The following is a 23945-nucleotide window of genomic DNA, read 5'->3' as shown; positions in this document are numbered from 1 at the left end:
TATTCACAAATGACATGAGTTTTAAAATTTTATTATATAATGCCATTTGTCCACATATGCACTTTTTATATTCTTATTGTCATATGTTTTACTTTTACATATGTTGTAAAGTCCATAATATATTGTTATCAATTTTGATTTAGTCAATAATCTTTTTTAAAAATGTGTTTTATGTTTAACCTTTCTCACTGACAATTGTGCCATCTATGGATCTGATTCTGTTGATTATTTTTTCTCTTAATTATGGGGCACGTTTTACTGTTTTTAGCATGTTTCATGATTTTTTATTGTATGTTGGACATTGTGTGAGAAAGAACAATAGAGATAATATGGTAAATAATATTTTCCCCAGAAAGACCATATTTCTTCCTATTTCATTCCTCTAGGGTGGCATCCAAATCAATCTAATCTGTAGCTGAGCTGGGTCTGGGCTTTCTTGAAGATTTAGTTAGATTCATTTTTCCGCTAGTGTCACAGGTGAGAAATGATAAGGATGATCACTTTAGCAAGTCTTGCGATTTGTCCAGTGCTTTACATAGAGAATTCATGCTGCCAAATTCTTGGGTCGTTGAGGAATTCTTTTTCTCTCCAGCATTGTCTACAGCTTTCTGCAAGTTGGAAGATCCCTTTCCACTCTGATGTATGTCCTTAGTCTTTGATAAAACTGTTGCTTTGCACTCAGTGAAGAGTTTGTGTACTTTGGGGGAATTTCTCTTGATTCTCCTATCCTACCTTTAGCCTAGGTAGCCACGGTAGGCTGCTGCCATGATGTTTGTTTAAATTAAAATTAATTATATTTTTTGAAAATAAAGAAGTCCATAGCACCGTAACAACAGCTCCACTTTGACACATACTGCCTCTACCTGTACTATAGAATTTTACATGTAATTAATCAGTAAGAAAAAGTTTGTTTTCTACTTTAACCTGAGGCAAGGGCAAATTTCTCAGGTGAAATATATTACTATGCCAGCGTTAAGTCCAGATTCATTTTATTTAAGTAAAGGTATTAAGAGAACATCTGTTTGATAACATTAACAAACATATTTATTGTTGCTCATACCAAAAACATTTATAGTTTTATATTATGTGCAAACACCAAAAAGGATGTGTTTCTCTTATCTGCAAAAACCATGGTCATACTGCATTACTTACAATTTACATACAGATGTGTCAGAGATGCTAGAAGCAGACACCTGGTCACACTGTACATGACTGTTAAACTTTTAAAGGGTGGGTGATATCTTATTTGCTTTGGGGTTTCTGGCACTGAGCACAAGGTGGATACAGAAAAAATAGCTTTGAGAGAGCAATAACAATTCACAAATCACCTTCAACAGATAAAACACTGGTATCTAAAGTGATATAGTCATTCAAGATTCCACTGACATTTCTTACTCTAATGAATATTTTCCTGGAAGTCATGAGCAGTATTTATTTCTGGGTCACCTAGCCTATTTTTCCCTCTCAAAAAACATGTTTCGGAAAAGGAAACTTCCTGCTTTTCTAGTTCTGTCGCAGTTATTGTAGGGGCCCTTGCTCTCCCTGAACCCAACGTATCAAGCAGAAAGCAGTAGGGTCTCTCATGACACACCCAGGTCTTGCTATAGTATGCCAGATGAAGGGATGCTTTCTGGAGGCTGCCCTATCATCTTTTAAATCAGCTGTAACCAGCTGGCAGATGTACCCAGGGGTGGGGTTGATGTGCTTCCTGACAGGGACTCCTTCCTCCTTTCCTCCTGCACTCCCTCTGTCCCACTTTTACTTACCTCACCTTGGAAGTCATTTTCCCTGGGCTACAGGAAAGAGCAGCATCTGGTCTCCTGGCACCATTGTCTGGCATTTTATGGTACTTAACAGTTCTCTACACATACAGTATTGCTCAGAAGTTCTCTGAACCTTTGGTCAAGCTGCTGTCTTTGCCTGGGACTTCCTCCCAGCCCACCTGCATCCCATTGCCGTGGCTAAATCTACAAAACTGAGGCCAACATCGGGACCTGAGGAAGGCTTTCAGGAAGAAGTGATGCCTGAAGTCAGTGCCCTTCATCTGATTCCCACAACACCCAGGAAGCATGCACCTCCCTTTAGACTTCACATACCACACACTTTCCTGTGTCCCCTCCCACTAGACTAAACTCTGGGATGCTCCCGGAAGGAGACCCTACCAGATCCATTCCTGTTTCCAGTACGTCTGAACATAGTGACTAGGTCATAGTAAATGCCCAATAAATATTTACTCAACTAGCGGAAACCGAGGTGGGCACATCCCTCTCCTGTTCTATGTTCCCTAATACGGATGGGTGTCTCCTCGGCAGAGCAACTACTTCTACTTGTCCAGGAGTCTGGGGCAGAAAAGCTGAGTCTGTTCACATCGGAATGAGTTTGATTCTTTCACTCTGTTTTGGGCCAGGCAAGGATACGGCGCAGACCCCATTGCTTGAACTCACCGATTTTTAGCTTGCCACTTTGGCAAGCTAACTCTAAGTCCAGTTAGCTTTTGTATAATGCCACAGGATAGTAAAATATTTATTTTATAATCCTCTGACTAATCAGATGCTACCTAATACTTGATTCTAGAAGAGGCAAAAGTACACTAGAAGACTTTGTTTTCATGAAAGCCTTAGATTCATGAAAAATCTATTGAAGAAATTTTCAGTTGATGTATTTGTATATATTGATTGTGTTTTGTTTCAAATTGGGAAAGACAGTTGTGGTCTAATTTTTGCCAGTCTCTGATGTGGGACGCCAGTGTTGCATAGGAATGACATTTGAGAACCTCTGCTCCGGTTATGCAAAATTGCAGTTAAATACACCACTTATTAGCAATAAGTTATTTTAGTTCATAAAAATACGCAACATTTTTATTTTTGATTTTGATTAATGGTGTTTGCTTCCTGAAATAGGCTCATAACTTGACGTTGCTTATTGAAGAGAGTAACTATTTGCCATCTTTTTCCTTCTCAGGCTGTGAGGTTGAGATTCTGGGTGTCAGACCCACCTACTGCCTAGAATATAAAAATGTCCCAACGGATATCAATTTTGCCAATGCAGTCAGCGATGCTCTTGACTCCTTCAAGTAAGTGTCCCAAACTCTAGCCACACCATTTTCTTCCTTGTTTCCAGGACTGATCATGGATCCTAAAGTGAACTAAGAGGGCTTGGTGGAGATGAAATAATGTCAGAGAGTTGGTGAGCGTCTTGCATGGTGATTGTTAACTGCTAGTAGGGAGTAATTGTGAGCAAGTGATTTCAGGCAGGGGCAATCTCTGGAAATGTTGAACTGAGAGCAGGAAAATCCCTAAGGGTTTGAATCTCCTTTTTTATGTTGTTAAACAACGGAGAAACAATATAAATGTCATCATTTCCCTAAGCATTAGTCAGTGAACAATTGTGTCTCTGAAGGTACTAATCAGTATTTGGCAAAAAGGAAGGATATGTGGTCAAATAAGTTTTGGAAAATTGCCTACCCTACCCCCTTCTTGTACCCATGTACAAAATGCATGGGTATATTGGAACACAAAATCTGTTTTTTCCCTCCCACATGGAACCATGACACACAATTTGAAAAATGTAGGAATTAGTAATGCTCTCTTGTATAGCACGCAAGAGTCTGTCAAGGACACTGATCAAGACAGTTCAGGACAAAGCCTCAAGTCAGTCTCAGAAATCTCTGGAAGTGGAAGTCAAGGTGGGAGCCCAAGTGGGAGTTTGCATTAAGTAGAGATCAGCAACCGAGAGGTTACAGATGCTGGGGGCTTTTGAGTTTCCAGGAGTGGACTTGAGGTCACTGTGGCCACTGAATGGGTTTCCCGTGTGCGTCAGGCAGAAGACCCACCATAATCAGAGCAAAGAGACTGGGGACAGGACCTTCATCCCCCCAAGAAAAGGAGCCTGGTTTCAAGCTGGGCATATCCGAGAACCAACATACCCAGGCACAGTGTACAGAGCACTAGCACGAGCCACATGAAAGGGCCTGTCACTAAGACTGCCTCAGATACAGAGCTGACCAATCATAGATTTTCTTCTTGCCACGCCCCTCCGACGCCATGGTGAGCAGCAGCCACCCCCACAGAGCTGTGAAAGCAGAAAACAGCACCCTGCCTTCACTGCTTCTTAGAATGATTCCACTTCCACGAAACCTATCAAGAGGGTCCAGGGAGGTGGGGGCACATAAAGGTTCATGCTCTCATTGACAGGTCGGAGAGAAAACAGGTTTAAAACACATCGAAATGGAGAAATAATTGCCCGTGAGTGCTGGAGAACCACACAAGGATGAGCCAGGATATTGCGCTGCAGTCTAGTTTTGTGCGAGTGAAGCAGAATAGCACAGCACGTGTAGCAGATGAGTGGGGCTGGCACTTGGACATTGCTCCATGTCTAACCAATGCTGTTTCCAACATATCCAGAATGCCAGCCATCCCCACAGGCCATGGCTGTGCCAAATATGAAATTTCGGGTTAGAGTTGTCATACAGATAACCCAACAGTCTGCTTGGCAATGACATCCTTTTTGCATTCATCTTATCTTAACAGCTGATGGATTGTCACTCTGTACTGCCCAGTGATTCACAGGTGGGTGAGCACAGAGCGCACAGCCATGAGAATCCCAGGTTGGCACTGGCCTACTAGCTGGCCAGTCTAAGCAGACTTCCCTGTCCTGAGAGACACCAGCATGCAGCAGGGAATAAGTGCTGGGCTCTGTTTCCTCTAGAGAAGCTATGGAAATGCATCTTTACCTTGGAGAATATTTAGGAATGGGGAAGGTTCTGGTGGTGGTGGTGGTGGTGGTGGTGGTGGTTGTGGTGGTGGTGGTGGTAGTGATGGTGGGGTATGAGTGTGTGTCTACCATAGGTATTGGGTTCCACCAGGAAGAAAGGGCTACAAAGAACCGGAAGCCCAGGAAAGTGTCCCCAGCTAGGCCGCCACCTAATGTGCCCTGGCATTACCATACTGCCCAGCTCCACATATTTATATTGTGGTCTATGTAGATGGCCTTGAGCTCCATGGGTTGGCATTCACATGGTCTGCAATAAGAATGATGCCCTGGAAGCAGTGAAGGCCTTGGTCGGATGGAAACCAGGTCAGTGTAATTGTCTCATGGGGTCTTCATATTGCCAAAGTTAACAGGGCCACCAGAAACAGCCCCTTTGGGTAGTAGGTGGAAAGATGGAGACCCACTACCTCTAAAGCTAGGAAGCTCTTGACATGCGAGAAAGAAAAGAATAAGAATAGGCTGGATGATACTGCCTGTGGAAGACAGTGAGATGACTTGGGCCTCCCCTGAAGACACAGGAAGCCCCTCCTTCAGCCAACCTGTGTGTTATTATTAGAACATGTCTCATCACCTTCTTACAAAGAATAATAAAGGCCTGAAAGTTGTGGGTCAACATTTTTCTTTGAAAGAAATCTAACCTTTGTCCCCTTCAGGAATGAGGTGAGTGAAGAAGATGTCCAGTCTAGAACAGTCTAGACCAGTCAAGAGCACTTTGCCTGTAGTAGCTTGTCCATGCAATCATGTGGCTCAAAGGAATCATTAAGTCTCTTGGTATGTGTGTCTAGCAAAGATGTAGGATTATTGGTCTGTCCATCAGAGACCCCTAAAAGAGGAGCATGTCTAGAATGCCACAGCTCACCTCTTGACTTCTGTTCAGCTCTACTGCAAATTCCTAACTATAATTTGAGGAACACTTGGAGTTTTCATACGTGAGTGTCCAAACATGCACACACATTTCTCCAAGTCACTACAAGACGCACAGAGTGTGTTTTTTAATCCACTTTGCTATTAACTTGAGAGGCAGAGAGAATGGAACCCAGGATAGATGGGCTTTGACAGAAAGCAGGAGAGGCTGCTAAGATCTTGAACATAGAGGTCTGCTCAGGGACATTTCAGCAGAGGATCTATGTCAGCCTGTGGTAGGAAAGATAATCCCTCACCCAAGTTTGATCCAGGCATTGCCTTCCAGTGCTCATAACGCATTACTGACCCCAGACATATCCTTGTGAAATGCTACCTTTGAATCTGGACAACTTCTAGAATAGGGAAAAGGAGGAGGGAAGGGAATTAGTGCTTTAACAGCCATTGGCTAGTATTGTGTCAATGGGCTTGATTTCCAGTAACCCACTTGGTTCTCATGTCCATGGTATTGTGTAGGCATTGCTCTCCCCACCTTACAAAAGAGGCCACTGGCTCTCTGAAGGTTAAATACTTCTCCTTGGACCTCACAAGCCAGCCAGTGGTGGAGCAAGAGCCCAGCTCTTTCCACAGCGGCTTAGGGCCCAGTCTCTGGAGGCCTCCTGCCTTGGGGACACGGTGCCTGAGAACCACTCCAGGGTCAACTCCTCAGTCCTCTACCCTGGTCTCTGCCAGCTCACACCTCTAAGACATCCTGAAATTGAGACAGCGACAGGGAGTCCAAGACGCGCCTCTTTGCAAGTGTTCTCTTTGGGGCCATCCTAAGGCCTGGGGTTCTGCAGCCTGCTCAGGTGTCGTGTGTCTGCAGCCTGCAGCCCAGGCACTGGAGCCATGTGCCTCCCACCACACATGGGCAGTCTGCAGGCAGCGCCCCGCACACACGGCCCTTTATCCTGGCTGAAAAGGAAGCAGGGTTTGTGATCTGCATCACTTACTCCCATCCTCCTGGAAGTCCTATTTGCAGGATATTCGTGGTTCAGTGGGCGGGAAAAGGTGCATGGTGCTAAAGCTGAAATAAGCCTTGAATGGCTCATGGGGTGGGTGGAGGAGAGCAGGGGGTCACAGTGGGCCGGACAACTGCTTCCAGGCTTGTAGAGCAGACTCACTGTGCAGCCTCACAAAAGTGTCAGGAAACAACTTGGCTGCCAGAACAGTGGGCACAGCCATAGGCTGTGTATAGAATGGTCCTTTGTCAAGCTCCAGGCTACTGAAGACAGCTCTAAAGGACTGCCTTCAGGATCCCAGAGCCTCAGTGGTGCCTGGACTAATGAAGGAATAGATGACACAACTCTTTCCACAGGCCACCAGGAAGCCAGCTCCCCTGTCCTGGCCTGGTCCCTCCTCCCTGTAGAGTACAGGGAAGAAGGAGCAGGAATCAGGCTGGGGCTAGGAGACTGGCTCCTCATGCCTGCTCAGCCACATACTCAGGAAAAGCGATCTAGGGCCACCTGGAAGGAAGAGAGAAATGGGAGGCATTTCTTCCCCTCCCCTCCCTTTTACTATGTGTCAAGTGCTTTATACACATCAGCTTGTTTAATACACCATGTTACCCTTTGAGTAGTGTATCAGTTCGTTCTCTTGCTGCTAATAAAGGCATACCTAAGACTGGTTAATTTGTAAAGGGAAGAGATTTAATTGACTCGCAGTTCTACAGGGCTGGGGAGGCCTCAGGAAACTTACAATTATGGCAGAAGGGAAAGCAGACATGTCCTTCTTCACATGGCAGCAACAAGGAGAAGTGCCAAGCAAAAGGGGGGAAAGCCCTTTATAAAACCATCAGATCTCATGGGAACTCACTCACGATCATGAGAATAGCAATATCATGAGAATAGCCCCCATGCTCCAATCACCTCCCACCGGATCCCTCCCACAACACATAGGGACTATGGGAGCTACAATTCAAGATGAGATTTGGGTGGGGACACAGCCAAACCATATCAAGTAGGTTTTTCAGATGGGAAGACGGAGGCTTGGAGATAATCTTGCCATTCATCTGAGGCCTCGAAGTTAGTTAGAAGAGAAGCCAGAGTTTGATCCCAAATTTGTCTAGTTCCAATGACCCTGTCAAAAGAGAATTTTCAAAATTAAGACTTGTCATATGCTCAGCACATCTGGGTATGAGGAATATGCCAAGGTTCAACATAGTTTCTTGCTGAGGGGAACCAGGAGCATGACAAAGTTGCTTATAAGGAGAAAATGAGACACACACACACACACACACACACACACACACACACACACACACCAAGAAACAGAAGGATGGAGAATGATGAGTGATAATTATTGTTTGATGCAGATATGCTTAATAATATAGAGGATAATCAAACCATAATGTTAGAGCTGCTTTCTCCATCAGACAAAAATAATTTTCATCTTATCAGTTTCCTACAAGTTAACAGCTACGTTTCCGGAGTCTGAACTCCAATCAGTAGTTCAGTCTGGTGACTCAAGCAAGCTTATTAGACAGTGCTCACCATGGCACTGAGAAGACAGGCAATCATACTGTAGGCTTTATTTCTAAGTTTTGGATCATTTTTCTTAATAGTCACCCACTTTAGTAAGAAAAATGGAAATAACATTAAGAACTTTTTACATGGCAAAGAAATCAGGACAGAATCATAAGGTGATGGGAGACTCAGGTGTTCCTGAAACCCCAGGGCTAGGAACCGCTTGCAGCTCTCAGGTAACTGTGCTGGGGACCACATGTCCTTCTGGAATGGTTCCTGGACCTTAGAGCTGTCAATGGCCAGTAGTAGATGGGCAGGCATGACTACTCGTCACTCCTCACCCAAACAATTCATTGCAAATGAGCGGACCTGGGATGGAAACCAGATCCCTGTGGAAAACAGCTGGCAAGCAAGCATGTGTCAGCTAAACTCCAGACAGGCAAGAGGTCTCAGCCCTTGAAGACATAGGGTCCTAATGAGTCAATGAAATGTCAACGTATAATCCTTTCACAAAAGACACGTGTATAATCCCTGAATCACAGGCATCACAAATCCAGGATTCCCAGCATCTGAGGTTGACAGCTTCCTGACCAAAAGCCACCAGGTAAATTGTCATACATAATGGCTGATGTGGAGGTTTGTGAATAGAGTAATAGCCTTAAGGAAACCAGGACAGGAGTGCTGCACTAAGGTGAGGTATCTAACATGAAGAGACCTAGAATTAGTTCATTCATTAAACTTTAATGCAATGGTAAACTTTATTCATGAAAACTCCTCACTATAGTAAGTCACCACTGAGTTTAATCAGATTTTTCCCTACATGTAAGCCCACTCTGGAAGTGTGGACACCTAAACAGATGCCATACTGTGTGAACAGGCACATCTGAAATGCTAAATGTGCACGTACCTAAATGCTGAGGCTTATCCAAAGGACAGATTTTATGGAAGCTTCACTATGTTCAAAGACTGCGAATTCTATGTTCAAAGATTGCAAAGAATTGCTCAGGACCAGCAATTCTTGGTTCAGTGTGTGTTTCTCCCTTGGAGATCTGACCTCATTTATTTTAGGGTATTGGCTTTGTCTGGCCCAGGGACAAGGTTTCAGGGGGTGTGAACACCTTCAGAGAGTGCTATGGGGGTGATAAGGGAGCAAGCTGGTGGGGGCCTCCCTCACCTATGCCTCTCTCCTCTGTCCCTCCAGGAGTGGCCGGGCCGACCTGGCAGCCATATACCATGAGCGCATTGACGTGGAAGGCCACCACTACGGGCCTGCATCCCCGCAGAGGAAAGATGCCCTCAAGGCTGTAGACACTGTCCTGAAGTACATGACCAAGTGGATCCAGGTGACCTGAAGCAAAGACACATGGCCTGGCCTTCTCTCTGTCACCCTCTGTTTGTCTCCTCCACAGTCACTCCTGTCAACATCTTCCCTCTTACTGCTAAAGGCCGATTGGGCCAGCACAGGCTTTGACGAGTCCCTTGGCTTCACACAATGCCTCCTGCGATACCAAGTGATCCTTTGTTCCACAGCCAGGCCAGTGAGAGAGACTGACCTAGGTGTGCCTTCTCGCCTGGCTCAGCTGGAGAGACACCCAGCTCTGTGGACTCCTAATAAGTTTGGTAGCAGCTTGACATGTAGACAGGTTCCAGTACTGATTCTACCTTACGCTTTTGCTGAATGACTACAAGTGTTCAGTTTTGTTTTTACCTTTGCTTTCCCTTCCTGTGCTTTATCCTGTATATCTGTAACATGGGCACGTGATAGTTCTCAAACCAGCACACAAGTTTGTTGAAAGAGCCAAAGAAGATGCAGAGGGTCGACCTTAAAAAGCTGAAAGTGCTGTGTAAGGTGTCAGCACGAATTGAGTGGGACTGAGCCTCACAGTCCCCTCCGCAAAGGGCTTCTGTTGTGGTTTTGAACTGGGTCTCACCAGGGCAAAATAGTAGATGATTAAACACAGAACTGAGGAGATAGCCTTTCTCCTATCATTTGTAGTTGACAAGGTTTTCTGAGTGCACGAGCCTCTCTGTTGGTGCCGTAATGACTGTCTTTTCCCACCCCACAGGAGCGGGGCCTGCAGGACCGCCTGAACGTCATTATTTTCTCGGATCATGGAATGACCGACATTTTCTGGATGGACAAAGTGATTGAGCTGAATAAGTACATCAGCCTGAATGACCTGCAGCAAGTGAAGGACCGCGGGCCTGTTGTGAGCCTTTGGCCGGCCCCTGGGAAACACTCTGAGGCAAGACAGCCCCGTGGGGGGCGGAGGAGGGCCATGTGGGCCCTCGTGTGTTGCCATTTGCACTGTCTTTTCCTTGTAGTTTTTTTGTTTTGTTTTGTGTATGTGTGTTTGTTTCTTTTTTTGAGGCAGAGTTTCACTTTTATTGCCCAGGCTGGAGTGCGATGGCGCGATCTCGGCTCACTGCAACCTCTGCCTCCCGGGTTCAAGTGATTCTCCTGCCTCAGCCTCCTGAGCAGCTGGGTCTATAGGCGTGTGCCACCATGCCCGGCTAATTTTGTATTTTCAGTAGAGACAGGGTTTCTCCATGTTGCTCAGGCTGGTCTCCAACTCCTGACCTCAGGTGATCCACCCGCCTCGGCCTCCCAAAGTGCTGGGATTACAGGTGTGAGCCACCACGCCCAGCCTTTCTTTGTAGTTTTAATACTGACATACAGAGCAGTGTCAGGAGCTCGGATGCTGGAGACAGATGACCTAGTTTACCTCTCACTCCCTGAGTGACCTCTATCAAGTCTCTGTTTTTTCTTCTCTGAAATGGGCATGACGATACCTACTCCACTGAATGTCATGAGAATTAAATGAGATCAAGGAAGCATAATACAGGCCCTCACCAGGGCTGTTCGTTTGTTTGTTTGTTTTTGAGACGGAGTCTCGCTCTGTCGCCCAGGCTGGAGTGCAGTGGCGCTATCTCAGCTCACTGCAAGCTTTGCCTCCCGGGTTCATGCCATTCTCCTGTCTCAGCCTCCTGGGTAGTTGGGTCTACAGGCGCCCGCCACCACGCCCAGCTAATTTTTTTGTATTTTTTTTTTAGTAGAGACGGGGTTTCACCATGTTAGCCAGGGTGGTCTCGATTTCCTGACCTCGTGATCCACCTGCCTCGGCCTCCCAAAGTGCTGGGATTACAGGCGTGAACCACCGCGCCCAGCCTAGGGCTGTTTTATTATTGGCCCAAATGCAGCACTTCTCAGGCACATCTGGGGAGCATCAGCAGCATCCCTAGGCTGCCCTTTCTCAGGAAAGAGGCTGCTGCCAGGCTGATCTGTTTCTGTTGGGGAACAAGAGGGTAAAGAATGAAGGAAGCTGAGGCTGTATGCAGTGCCCAGCTCTTTATGTCAGGAGCCACCATTCCCAGCTCTGTGTTCAGTTGGAAGCCAGACAAGCTCCCCACCCTGGCCTCTCTGCCTGCCTGTATGTGAGCATGGTGGTGTTGTCATAGCTGCCTCCTGGCTGCTGTGAGGGATATGGAAGCATGCTGAGCCCACTGCAAGGACAGTGTATGTGTCAGTGACCACAATGATCCCCACCAGAGGGTGTGGTTGAGTTCCCACAGTGCCAAGATGGGGGACAAAGCTCTGCTCCCCACAGTCACTGCCCTGCACCAGGGAGAACTAGACCTCTGCTTACCCTGCTCTCAAAACAAATATTCTGCCTGGCAGTAGCTGGTGACCTATCCTGAGAAGGGAGGAGGAGCAAGTGGCACCTTCTGCTGGCTGCTTGTCCCCCGAGTTCCTAGTCACTTTCCAATATGGGCTTTGTGGCTCGTCCCACTCCCAGATGAAACTGATCTGAGCAGGAAGCAACTGTCTTCCTGGGGGCAGGCGACCTGCTGCCCCTGGAGGTTGGCAACCACAGGGTGCCAGTAGTAGGTCCTGGCCAGCCTGCTTTCTCTCTCCATCCTCACTGCAGCCGTGAGTTGGCTCTGGACAGTCATTAGTAAGGATGAAGCACTGGTGGAGGCCAGGGTCTCACCTCTTTAGCCCAATCCTTCTGCAAATGCATCCTCCTTTCCTTAAGAACTCCGGATTTCCTTAAGTAGAAAATCATAACTCATGGAGCCTACTGCCCTGTAAGATCTGTCTATTTGGGGTTGAGGAACACAGATGCCCAGAATGCCACTGCTCCCAGCCTTGCTGCATCCCCAGGGGGACAGTCCTTTGTTCTCAGGCTCCATGGTCAGGGACTGCAGGTGCAGGCTATGTTTATGCAGTGTTCCCATGAGCTCCCAAAATATGAAATCAGAAACAATATTTTACACATTGGCAGGTTCTTGAAAATACATTCTGGGTTTTTTTTTTTCTTTTTTCTTTTTGGCAAGAAAGATCATCCTTGTCTCCAATTTGGCACTTAGGAACGTGCTGTCTCCAGAACTTGGGCATCAACAGCTTTTGAGCTAGGGAGAGCGCCTTCCAAGGTACTGTTCAAGTCAGGCATTGCAGGCAGCCAAAGCAGTTGGTAGAGTATTCAAAAGCGGGGGCCATGTTTGGGCGACAGTTTGTCATGTGACGGACACAACAGTTTGTGAGACCTGCTGTGTGTCGCTAGATTTTTCACTTATACAAAATCCTTCTGCAAATGCATCCTCCTTTCCTTAAGAACTCCGGATTTCCTTAAGTAGAAAATCATAACTCAGGAGCCGTCAGAAACCATCCACTACATTATTTTACAGAGTTGGGTTGATAAACTCAATCTTATATTCAGTTATGTCCAGAAATACATGCCTGATTTGGCTAAAGGCCAAGTCAATATCAGTCAGTCGATTTTAATTTTAGCCATAGATATTTAAGTGGCTGCTACTATTAGAAATATGTACAGGGCCAGGCGCGATGGCTGACGCCTGTAATCCCAGCACTTTATGAGGCTAAGGTGGGTGGATCACCTGAGGTCAGGGGTTCAAGACCAGCCTGGCCAACATGGCGAAAACCCGTCTTTACTAAAAATACACAAATTAGCTGGGTGTAGCAGTGGGTGCCTGTAGTTCCAGCTACTTGGGAGGCTGAGGCAGGAGAATTGCTTGAACCCAGGAGTCGGAGGTTGCAGTGAGCCAAGATCTTGCCATTGCACTCCAGCCTGAGTGACAAGAGCAAAACTCCATGAAAAAGAAAGAAAGAAAGAGAGAGAGAGAGAAAGAAAGAAAGAAAGAGAGAAAGAAAGAAAGAAAGAAAGAAAGAAAGAAAGAAAGAAAGAGAAAGAAAGAAAAGAGAAGAAAAGAAAGAAAGGAAGGAAAAAGAAAGAGAAAGAGAGAGAGAGAAAAAGAAATATGTACAGGGCCACACTCGGTGGCTGAAGCCTATATTCCTAGCACTTTGGGAGGCTGAGGCAGGCAGATGTACAAAGTATGTACAAAGTTTGCATCTTCATCATGAAATTAACAATGTAGTTAATGGCAAACAAGTACTAGTGCTTTAAAGATTCACGTGCAGGTAGGATAGGCTCTAGGTCAAGTTGAGGAACAAATCCTCTTTTTCGATCTTTGCAATACTTAACATCAGGTAGACCAATTTCTTACTTTCCCTTTAATATCAGCATGGGAGTTTTGACATAATATTAGAGCATGGGCGTTTTGACATTATTAGAAAATGAATAAGGTGTGAAGGGTAATGTTACAGCAGACCCTTTATACTCAGAACACCTGAGAAATAGGACATTACCGTTACCTGGGACAGCTGTATGTCCTTCTCAGATCCAATCTCCCTTTTTGCCCCCTCAGAGGAAACCACTGTCTTAAATTATTAAAACTTCTGTTTACAGTTTTACCATATATGCTGTTTAGTTTTGTAGTTGCTCAAACTATAATAAGAAATATAGAATTGGAATAATTTTGCCTGTATTCTTCAGCAACTTGATTTCCCCCCACTAAAGCTGAGATCCCTGAGAGTCTTCCAGGAGTGTTTGTAGCTATAATTCATTCATCTTCAGTGCTGTAGAGTATTCCATTGCAGAACCACACCATGAATTCTTTCTCTCCCCCACTGTTGCTGGGCATTTGGGCTGTTCCAGTTTGCAGGGTTCATTCCTCCACATGGCTACAGGTGCACAGGCTTGAGGGATTTCACTCTATTCCTCAGAGTCAACTTCTTAGGTGAGAGAGTGTGAGGATCTTCAGCCTTCCTGGATAAAGCCACCTTGCTTTTTGAGACAGACAAAAGTTTTTTGTTTTTACATATTCAAATCTATCAAGTATTTGGCAATTTCTTTCTTTGGTCTTATACGTAAGTTCTCCTCTCCCCTAGCTCCAGTAAATATTCACACATATTTAAGAGAGTGTCAAACTGATCACTCTTTTCTTTGCAGATATATGACAAACTGAGCACAGTGGAACACATGACTGTCTACGAGAAAGAAGCCATCCCAAGCAGGTTCTATTACAAGAAAGGGAAGTTTGTCTCTCCTTTGACTTTAGTGGCTGATGAAGGCTGGTTCATAACTGAGGTAATTATGAAATATGTGCCAATTTATTCTCTATGCAAATTCTATAAAACAGTCCAAAGTTAAATAATAGTTACTCAAGTTTTTATACATAAAAGATTTTTTCACGTAGGCATCGTTTGTTGCGTTATGTCTTTCTTAAGAGAATCAAAAGTCTTGATCGGGTAACTTTGTAGACACAACTGTAGACGTGAACCCAGAGTCATGGTTTAGACTTCGTGGCTCCAGACTCGCTGTGTTTTAACAAACAGGCATTAACTCGATTACCCCGCTTACAATGTAACCTGTTCGCTTGAAAGTGGAACAATTACTGTGAACCAAAGCAATTGCTCAAGGGCAGTCAAAAGCAGGGAGAGGCTCAGCTTAACTCTCACCTTCAAGAGAAATGTTTGGCAAACGAGACTGTGAGTCCCCAGTTTGCCAATTTGATCTTTCAGAGGAGAATATCATGCATTTTTTGTCCAAACCTTAATTGCCTCATGCCTGAATGACCTCCACAGCCTCCTCCTGGTTGGCCTGAACTCTAAGCTCATCCAGTTCTGGCATCAGCTTGTGATATCAGGCCACGGTGGGGAGGCCCTGCCCTTTAGGGGAGTCTGCAGTCGTGTCATGTTTACAGTTCATTCCTGAAGACAGCATGGGTTATTTTAGGAATTTGAAGGTGGGTTGCAATTATTAGCTTGGTTCAAAAGTAATTGCGGTATGACAAAAATCACAATTACTTTTGCACCAACCTAATAGAACAGGCTCTAGGGTACATGAGAGTAGCTGGTTGAGGCCAACCAAGTGTAAGACCTAAGACTGTCAGTAGTCATCCCGGGGCATGAGGACAGGTGATGATCAGCAGGAAGTCTGACTGGGCAAGTGAGTGGGAGTCCGGGACATGGGCATGGGAAAATGGGGGTTGTGTGACATGAACATCAGTTATGCAGGAAGACTGCATGGCTTCTGGGTGCTCTCAGACAGAGAGAAGCACCTGGCACCAAGGAACTGAGAAGAGAGCAGATTCGGTTAGGAGTGTGAGTTGCGCAGAGCAGAGGCCAGCGAGGTCCTTCTCAGGCAGCTATGGCTTCTCTGCCACGTGGTTTACAAGGTGAGGGTCCCTCTGTTCCCTAATGCCCTCTCCTCTACAATCCAAAATGCTTCTCATCACTTCATCACAGCGTGTGAGGTCACCTGGAGTGAGGTTAGGTTGGGATCACCAAATCATCACTTAGAGTGGTTTGCTCAGGACCTCACACGGAGCACATATGTGGTCAAGCAAGTCACCTGTCTCACTGTATTCCACAACGCCAGCCTTCCAGATCACACCAAAGGGCTTACTGTTTGAACTTTATTCAGTTTATAAAATTCTGGCAGAATTGCTTGGAATTTTTAAAAGCAAATATGCCCTGAAGGTTAATCCACAGCCGTCAGTAATTTCTTAGCTGGCTATTTGCATCCGTCATTACTCTGTCTTCTTTAGCTGAAGTCACCCGTGCTGAGAGGCTGGGTGGTAGGGAGGGAGAGTATAAGAGGGCAGAAGTGATCGGGCATCTTGGTGGAAAACAGGCTTAGGTAGGGGAGTGCAGGGCCAGAGGTCACTATGGAGATGCTGGATGACTAATGAGGTGCCATCTCAATTCCAGCGAGAAAGGTCTTGGTCCCCTGCAGTAGGGTGTGACAGGTGCTGGGGAAGCAGCTTCAGCCCTGAGTCCTCTCAGTGAAAGTAAACATGGTATCTCAGCAGCCACACGTCCGGCATGAAGATGCAGGGCCTTCCAGTGAGTGATGAAACGCAGTGCTGGGAGACCTCAAGGCATCCGTTAAGGCGCTCTTGGTCATAAATCACAGCCCATTTGATAAATGTGGCTTAAACAAAAAGGATTTACTATCCCACATAACTAGAAGTCTGGAGGCAGGCAATTCCAGGATTGCTGAATCCAGCAACTCAATTGTATCATGCCCCAAGCAAGCTCTTCTGCAATGCTCTTGGCTTTCTTCAACGTCACAAGGTGGCTGCTGCAGCTCCATGCATCACATCGTATCCCGTCAGGACATTCCAAAGCAGGAAAGAAAGGGTGTGGGTTCTGTTTGTATGTCTCCTACTTTTATCAGGGAGCAAAATATACATACCAGAGCCAGGGCCAGAATCAGGTTTTATAGGACTCTGAAGATTATGCTAAAGGGGATCTCTCTTCAAGAAGAAAACATACACAGTTATGAATACAAAATTAGGTACAGGGATTTGGAAGAAGTTCACACACATGAGGAGCCTTGGTGCATAAGCTGTAAATCTGCTTCTGCCCAGAACCCACTAGTGGCTTCCCCTCAGTCTCATCAATCAGCTGACTAGTGGGGCTAGAAAATTCCTGCCTTGGGTCAGCTTTGGTTCTGAGATCTGAAGTTGTGCTGAAGTGCAGACCAGGGGGTCCCAATCACAGGACAAAAGTGAAACAGAGGCCAGGAGTCAGGTAGACTGGGGCCCCAAAACAAAGAACAGAAAGAAGGGGTGAGGGGAGAGCAAGGACAAACGGCAGCCTCTGCACCATTCTGACTGGTGCTGGCCCACTCAGGATGCCCAGTGACACGTCTGAGGACACGTCCTCCTTCCCCTGGCTCTGCTTCCATCTCCCCCTAATCCTTCCGTCCCATACTCTGCTGTGGGTCTAAGTACCTTCTCCCTTCCATCTCCCCCGCATCCTCCCGCCCCACACTCTGCTGTGGATCCAAGTACCTGCTCCCCTGTAGGAAACCGACAAATTAGCGTTGACCATGTTATGTTCTATTATATATTACTTTTGTATGCATTGACAAATACACACACACACATTTGTCTGAATAAATCAGAAGTGAGACCATCAGTTAGCAAGGGCTAACCAGTACTGCATTGTATGTCTTAGGGAGAAGCCACAGAACAGAAAGGAAGAATGCTTAGCTATTGACAATTATTAGAGCAGCATTTTAAAATATACAATCACTTCCAAAGGAAGACTTGAGGTAATTTCAAAGATAAGTGAAGTAGAAACTTTAAAAAGAAACAAAAGAACATCAGAAATAAGATAAATAGGGTGTGAAAAAATAAGATTAGCTCTGAAAGATGAGGGTTGCTCACCAATAGACTATCCATGGTGGCTCACACACCTTTAATTACTAACGATAAGGGCCGTGAAATTCGTCTTCATGTATCACGCCCGGATCCGTAGCAGCTCTAGAATGACCCCTCCCCCAAAGCTTCAATGACATGCATAGAAAGTTATTTTACACCTTGCAGATAATAAATACATCAAGAAAAATGTCTGTTTAAATTTTAGTCAATGACAACAACTACTGCATAATAATAGCTCTCTTGAATTAAGTGCATCCTAGTTCCTGTTTCTAATTCTCCTGATGACTCTGCATCATGGATATTGTTAGTTCTTTTTGTTTGTTTGTTTTGTTTTTTTTTTTGTTGTTGTTGTTGTTTTGTTTTTGGGATGGAGTCTCCCTCTGTCACCCAGGCTGGGGTGCGGTGGTGCGATCTCAGCTCACTGCAACCTCTGCCTCCCAGGTTCAAGAGATCCTCCTGCCTCAGCCTCCCAAGTAGCTGAGATTACAGGTGCCCACCACCCTGCCCAGCTAATTTTTGTATTTTTAGTGGAGACGGGTTTTCACCATGTTGGCCAGGATGGTCTTGAACTCCTGACCTCAAGTGATCTGCCCGCCTTGGCCTCCCAAAGTGCTGGGATGACAGGCGTGAGCCACTACGTCCCGCTGCTATTGTTAGTTCTGAAAATAACATACAGCCAAACAAAATGGAACACACATGTGGTTCTGAGCTTCCAAGAAGCCAATCCAAAGAGAACAATCAGTTCCATTAACATAACTTACAGCACCTATGTCCATGAACACAAATGTCTCTCTGGAAACTCATAATCGTCCCTGAGTCCTGAGAGGCACTGAGATATCTTTTAATGACTCTGCAGTTTCCTGGACTAAAGATCTTAATCATTTTACTTCTATCCTGGAATTTACAAATTTTTATCATTAAGACACCATATGTAAAAGCTATAATTTCTGATTCTACTTTAATATAACATTGGTGCTTTATTTATTTGTTTATATAACATTGGTGCTTTATTTATTTGTTTTCTGAGAAGTCCCCAAAACAAGTGCCCATTCTTTCTTTATTGGCTTAAACTTCTTCCTTTGACATCGTTCGATTGTTTGTTATCCTTTCTTGACAGCAGAGAATTAAAAACCCCATTCTATATCCTCGTTTCTGCGTTGTGCCAAGGCTATTAATCTCTCACTTTCCTATTCGCTAAACTTCTCCCCAAATGGTAAAAGAATGTTATGTGTTGCCCTGAAACCTATACACCCATCCACAGTGCATGCGATGACGTTTCAGGGCTGGCTTAGACTTCACATCTGTGGCATGGCAAGACTCTCGGCCCGAAAGCAGTCTCTCTGGGTCTGAGTTCAGCTGGCAGATGAGACTGGTTTCTGGTTTAGCCATGATTAGGAAAACAGCTGAGGCAGGACATGGTGATGCTGGGTGACAGCCACTAGAGTCCTGTCCCCCACTCCTTTCTGCCTATAGCCGCCATCCCAGAAACATGGAAGATTTGGTTTCCTTGGTAAAAATGCCCTTCCCCAAAACACACCGACTTTCTACCATCAATTTAAGTCTTGCAGACTCTAAGGCGGCTGCACTAACAGGAAGACTTAATTGAGTTCATCTTTTTCTTAGGATTTCTTAGAGAGGCGTCACTGAAAAAGATAAAGACAGAAACAGATTTTTTTTTTTTTTTAATTGAGACTGAGTCTTGCTCTGTTGCCCAGGCTAGAGGGCAATGGAGGGATCTCGGCTCACTGCAAGCTCCGCCTCCCGGGTTCACGCCATTTTCCTGCCTCAGCCTCCCGAGTAGTTGGGACAACAGGCGCCCGCCACCACGCCCGGCTAAGTTTTTGTATTTTTAGTAGAGACGAGGTTTCACTGTGTTAACCAGGATGTTCTCGATCTCCTGACCTCGTGATCCACCCGCCTCAGCCTCCCAAAGTGCTGGGATTACAGGCGTGAGCCACCACGCCTAGCCCTGACTAATTTTTCTATTTTCAGTAGAGACGGGGTTTCACCATATTGGCCAGGCTGGTCTCGAACTCCTGACCTTGCGATCTGCCCGCCTCAGCCTCCCAAAGTGCTGGGATTACACACAGTCATCCAGCGGGACTGCTGACCCTGCCACAGCAAAGCAAGGGCCCCCAGTTTGTCTCTGCCCCTGCACTCTTTAATAAACCAGCTGGATTTCCAACCGCTGTCAGTCCTTTCTCCAGCCTCCTGGCCTGAAAGGAGAGAAATCTGAAGCGTTCTTATTCCCATAGGATAAAACAGAAAGAGGTAAAGCACAGGCTGCCTCCACAGGTCCAGCCTGAGCCCGTCACCCCAGCCAAGCTCTTTGCTTCAAGGATAGGAAATGGGCCTTCCTCACGGAAGTCCTGCCTGAGACCTGGTCCCTATCTTCTGGAAAGCCTTTGCCCTGCATCTTCCCACAGGGGATGAAGATCACACTTTTCCCCAGAGCACGGAAGCCCCGCCCAGGTTGGCTCCACCGCGGTTCTCAGTGGGTCACCCTGCCACTCCCTCCCCCGGGGGACTGGGGCAGGTTGGGTTGTCACAATGTCATGGTGGGCCAGGGACACTGAGGAGGCAGGCTCGGTGATGCTAAATTATGGGAGAGTCAGGCACAACACAGCAAAATGCCAAGTGGAGAAGGGCTGTGGGCAGTCTGCAGCAGACTCAAGCACACTCTTCCATCCCGGACCGTGAAGGCCGTGTGCCTCAGCAATCATGCACCTAGCGAACCAGCAGATAGGCGCTGAGTGCCGACTACAGTGACAGCCAATGAAAAGTTCTAATTCCACAGTGGGGAGCCACTGGGAGTCCTTGCCCCCCCTCCTGCCCTCCCTGCTAGTGAAGGCACTAGACACTAAATAAACACGCATGCCACACAAATAAATCGCCATGGTAAGAGCTGTCATGGACACAGAGAGTGCCATGAAAGAGGGTACTCAGGTGGGGGCAACAGGAGCCCGATGTAGATGAGGGGCTGGGGGGGCCCTCTCTGAGAAGGGAGCTTGAGGCTGAAACCCAGAGGAGGAGTGCTCAGTGGTCAGGCGGGAAGAGGAAGTGCTCTCCAGGCTGAGGGAATGGGCTGCTTGAAGAACCTGAGCCAGGAAAGACCTTTGAGAGTGAGAGGAATGGAAAGAATGGGCCAGGTGGCCAATTGTGGGGAGCCAGGAGAGGGGACGTGGCAACAAGATGGGGCTGCTTAGGTAAGCAAGGGACCATTGGGCCAGGACTTGGTATTTTTTATCTTAAGACTTGGTATTTTTGTGGCCGGGCATGGTGGCTTATGCCTGTACTATCAGCACTTTGGGAGGCTGAGGCAGGCGGATCACCTGAGGTCAGGAGTTCGAGACCAGCCTGGCCAATGTGATGAAACCCCATCTCTACTAAAAATACAAAAATTAACCGGGCGTGGTGGTATATGCCTGTAATCCCAGCTACTTGGGAGGCTGAGGCAGGAGAATCACTTGAACCTGGGAGGTGGCAGTTTCAGTGAGCCAAGACTGCGCCACTGCACTCCAGCTGGGAGACAGAGCGAGATTCCATCTCAAAAAAAAAAAAAAAAAAAAAAACTTGGTATTTTTAATCTTAAGTTCAGTGGGAAACCACAGGGAATTTTTACAGGGGAGGATCATGATCCATCATCTTCAGGGTAATGTAATTCATAGCTCATGGGAAGAACAGAGTTAAATAACTGAGGTCATGAGCAGTTCCACGAAAATCCTTACACTGACTCACTAAACAGACTGTCAATTGATTTCATACACCTTTAATTAGTAATACTGGTTGCTGTGAACAACAATCTTAATTTTTCTTGCCTGGATCATTGTAGACTTTGGAAAGAGATCCCTATGGCCCTCCCAAAAGTTTCAATGACATACACATCAAGTTATTTTATATTTTGCAGATAATAAAAATATGGGGATTTTAAAAAAAATTTTGGTCAATAACAACCATAACAATAGTGGCTATCTGGAATGAAGTACCTCCTCAATTCACTCTCTCTGCATTGTGGATACTGTATTTACTGAGTTAATGGCGGCTCAGCATTTTAGGTACCTTGCCTATGGTTACAAATCTCTGAGCAACTAACCGAGAACTTGAATTCAAGTCTAGCCATGAAGCACACAGTCCTGTCCAGTTCTTCTAAGATGTTCTAAACATTTCAGCAGAATGTTCAATGTGTTTCTAACATCGTGTTTCCCAGTTACAGACTCACCCTTCTGGGTTCTGTGGGGTCTAGAGCTACATCTTGGCTCCTTCACACTTGCAGAAACAGAAGTTCTACCATCATCCTTTTAAATTTTTCTTGCTCGTGTCATACTGCAAAAACCTCTACAGTTGTTCCAAGCCTAATTTACCTCCTTTTATTCTTCCTTACCCCAACCCCTTTCTTTCTTATCACCAACATGGGTGATTTGCATAGACCCGAACCAAAATTTTTCTGGTTGTGAAAACAATTCTTCCAGTGCAAGACTTAAGTGTTGGGAATTTGGTGGTCAGGGAGGGGTAACCGTGCTCGCCCAAGTAACTTCAATCAGCCTAATAAATAATCAGTAGAATCTCTGGAATGCCCTCTCTGTGCCAATCCCTCCCTGTCCTTCAAAGCCCAACTCAAACACCATCTCTTCCAGGAAACACTCAAGAGTTGCTAATGTTCTCCAGCTTGGAATTTCTGTAAGACCTGATGCTACATTTGTTTGTCTGTTTTGGACTCTGCCTTGCCGGAGTGGAGGCTCCCTGAGGGCAGGTCTTTGGCATCTTGACCTTTGTTTCCCATCATAGAACTTGTACACAGTACAGTCTCAGTAGATGTTAGTGGGTGGTACGAATTATTAAATATTGAGACAGTTGATTCCTGACTACTTATTGACAGATTGTTCACTTGGTTGGTGTGTAAACCAGTCACCAAGTAAACAGAGAAGAAAGCGAAGTCAGGCTTTCAAGCTTGGCTAATTATTAGTAGCCCCAGAAGAAATTTCAACAGGGAAGAGGTGTTGAAAGTACAAATTCTTCTCACCTCAGTTGACCCAGAGCTACAGTCCGAGGGCAGGACACAGCTCTCCCCAGCCCTGAAGGGCTAATTCCTGCAGCCTCTCCTGGACAGTGTCCATTTTATGCCACCATGCTCACAAAGGTAGGGTGGGGAAAGATTTCCCCGGAGCTTGGTGAAAGATCGTAGAACATGGTCTGGACCCCTGCCTGACTTGAGAGAAATGCAGCAAATTCAGGCCCAAGCTTCTAAAGGAGGCCAATATTTTTCTCCAGAGGCAAGACTTATTTTGAAAACTGGAAAAGGATATGAAATGTCAGGCTCAATTCTAAAGCCTGTGGTTGAATGGCTGTGAGGCCTGGACTCAAAATATCTGGGGAAATCAAGACAATCTGGAAAACGTGGCTTCGGAGCTTTAGTGGCAGCTAGTGTGGTATTGTCCAGGCCTGCCTGAGCTTCAGAAAGTCAGATGTGGGGCGGGAAGCTGCATGCATTCTGATGGTGACCAGGGCCATGTGTGTGAGCTGTGTGGGAGCACAGGCATACCCTCCTCAGCCTGGGTGCGCTGCAATCAACGTGATTCAAAAAAAAAAAAAAAAAAAAGAAAAGAAAAGAAAAGAAGAAAGAAACCCCATCCACTAAGTGCTTTTCTCCAGCGCTTCGCTCCACTCCGAGAATGTCTGCGTCGCCGGATCCCTGCTGACTTGGCTGCCTGCATTTTCCATTTCGAGGATCAAGCAGTGTGTGGCCAGGGGCTCGCTGGGGTCAGGCCAGCAGGCCAAGGCCTGAGCAATTACATTGTGTTTCAGAAAGACAGAGAAAGGGAAATGGTTAGAGGAACATCTCTTTGGAGCGGCATGTGGCAAACACATCTCCAGGGCTCATAACCAGCACTCCCACGGGCTCCAAAGAGTCCTGCTGGCTGGAAGCCTCTTTGCAGGACAATTTAAAATAGCAATGCCACAAAATATGAGAAAGCGTGGTTTATAATAGAACCCATATCTTGACCTTCACACTAGCAGCAAAACCATCCAAGCCAGCCAAACAGTCATCATTTCACCAGCGTTTTCACTGAAGCCACCCATGACTTGAACATTGTTGGTGCCTTTTCTTAGACTGGGAGGATGTCAGAAGTGTATTGTATTTTCAGGGAGGTGGGAGGCTTCTGTTATAACCGTGTCCTAGAAGAAAAAAGTAGATTTTTATTAGGCCTCTAATATACCTTAGATAGGTTTCACCTTTTATTTTAATCTGACCAGATTTCAACGGTGTTCCCCAGT

At 45.9% G+C, this 23945-nt stretch overlaps 1 protein-coding gene across 3 annotated transcripts in view; it reads left to right on the top strand.

Moving 5' to 3' along the window:
• ENPP6 (ectonucleotide pyrophosphatase/phosphodiesterase 6) overlaps positions 1–23945 on the top strand; it is a 185026-nt gene that overhangs the window by 146464 nt on the left and 14617 nt on the right. For all 3 annotated transcript variants that reach the window (XM_063705663.1, XM_063705664.1, XM_031010562.3), the window contains 4 exons: positions 2962–3073; positions 9337–9478; positions 10202–10381; positions 14450–14587. In XM_063705663.1, the coding sequence (XP_063561733.1) occupies positions 2962–3073; positions 9337–9478; positions 10202–10381; positions 14450–14587 (572 nt within the window). The remainder of the gene's footprint in view (positions 1–2961; positions 3074–9336; positions 9479–10201; positions 10382–14449; positions 14588–23945) is intronic.

This window comes from Gorilla gorilla, chromosome 3, assembly GCF_029281585.2.
Source record: "Gorilla gorilla gorilla isolate KB3781 chromosome 3, NHGRI_mGorGor1-v2.1_pri, whole genome shotgun sequence".
NCBI lineage: Eukaryota > Metazoa > Chordata > Mammalia > Primates > Hominidae > Gorilla > Gorilla gorilla.
The sequence above is the reverse complement of the archived record's forward strand: the minus strand, read 5'-3'. Positions and strand labels throughout refer to the sequence as shown.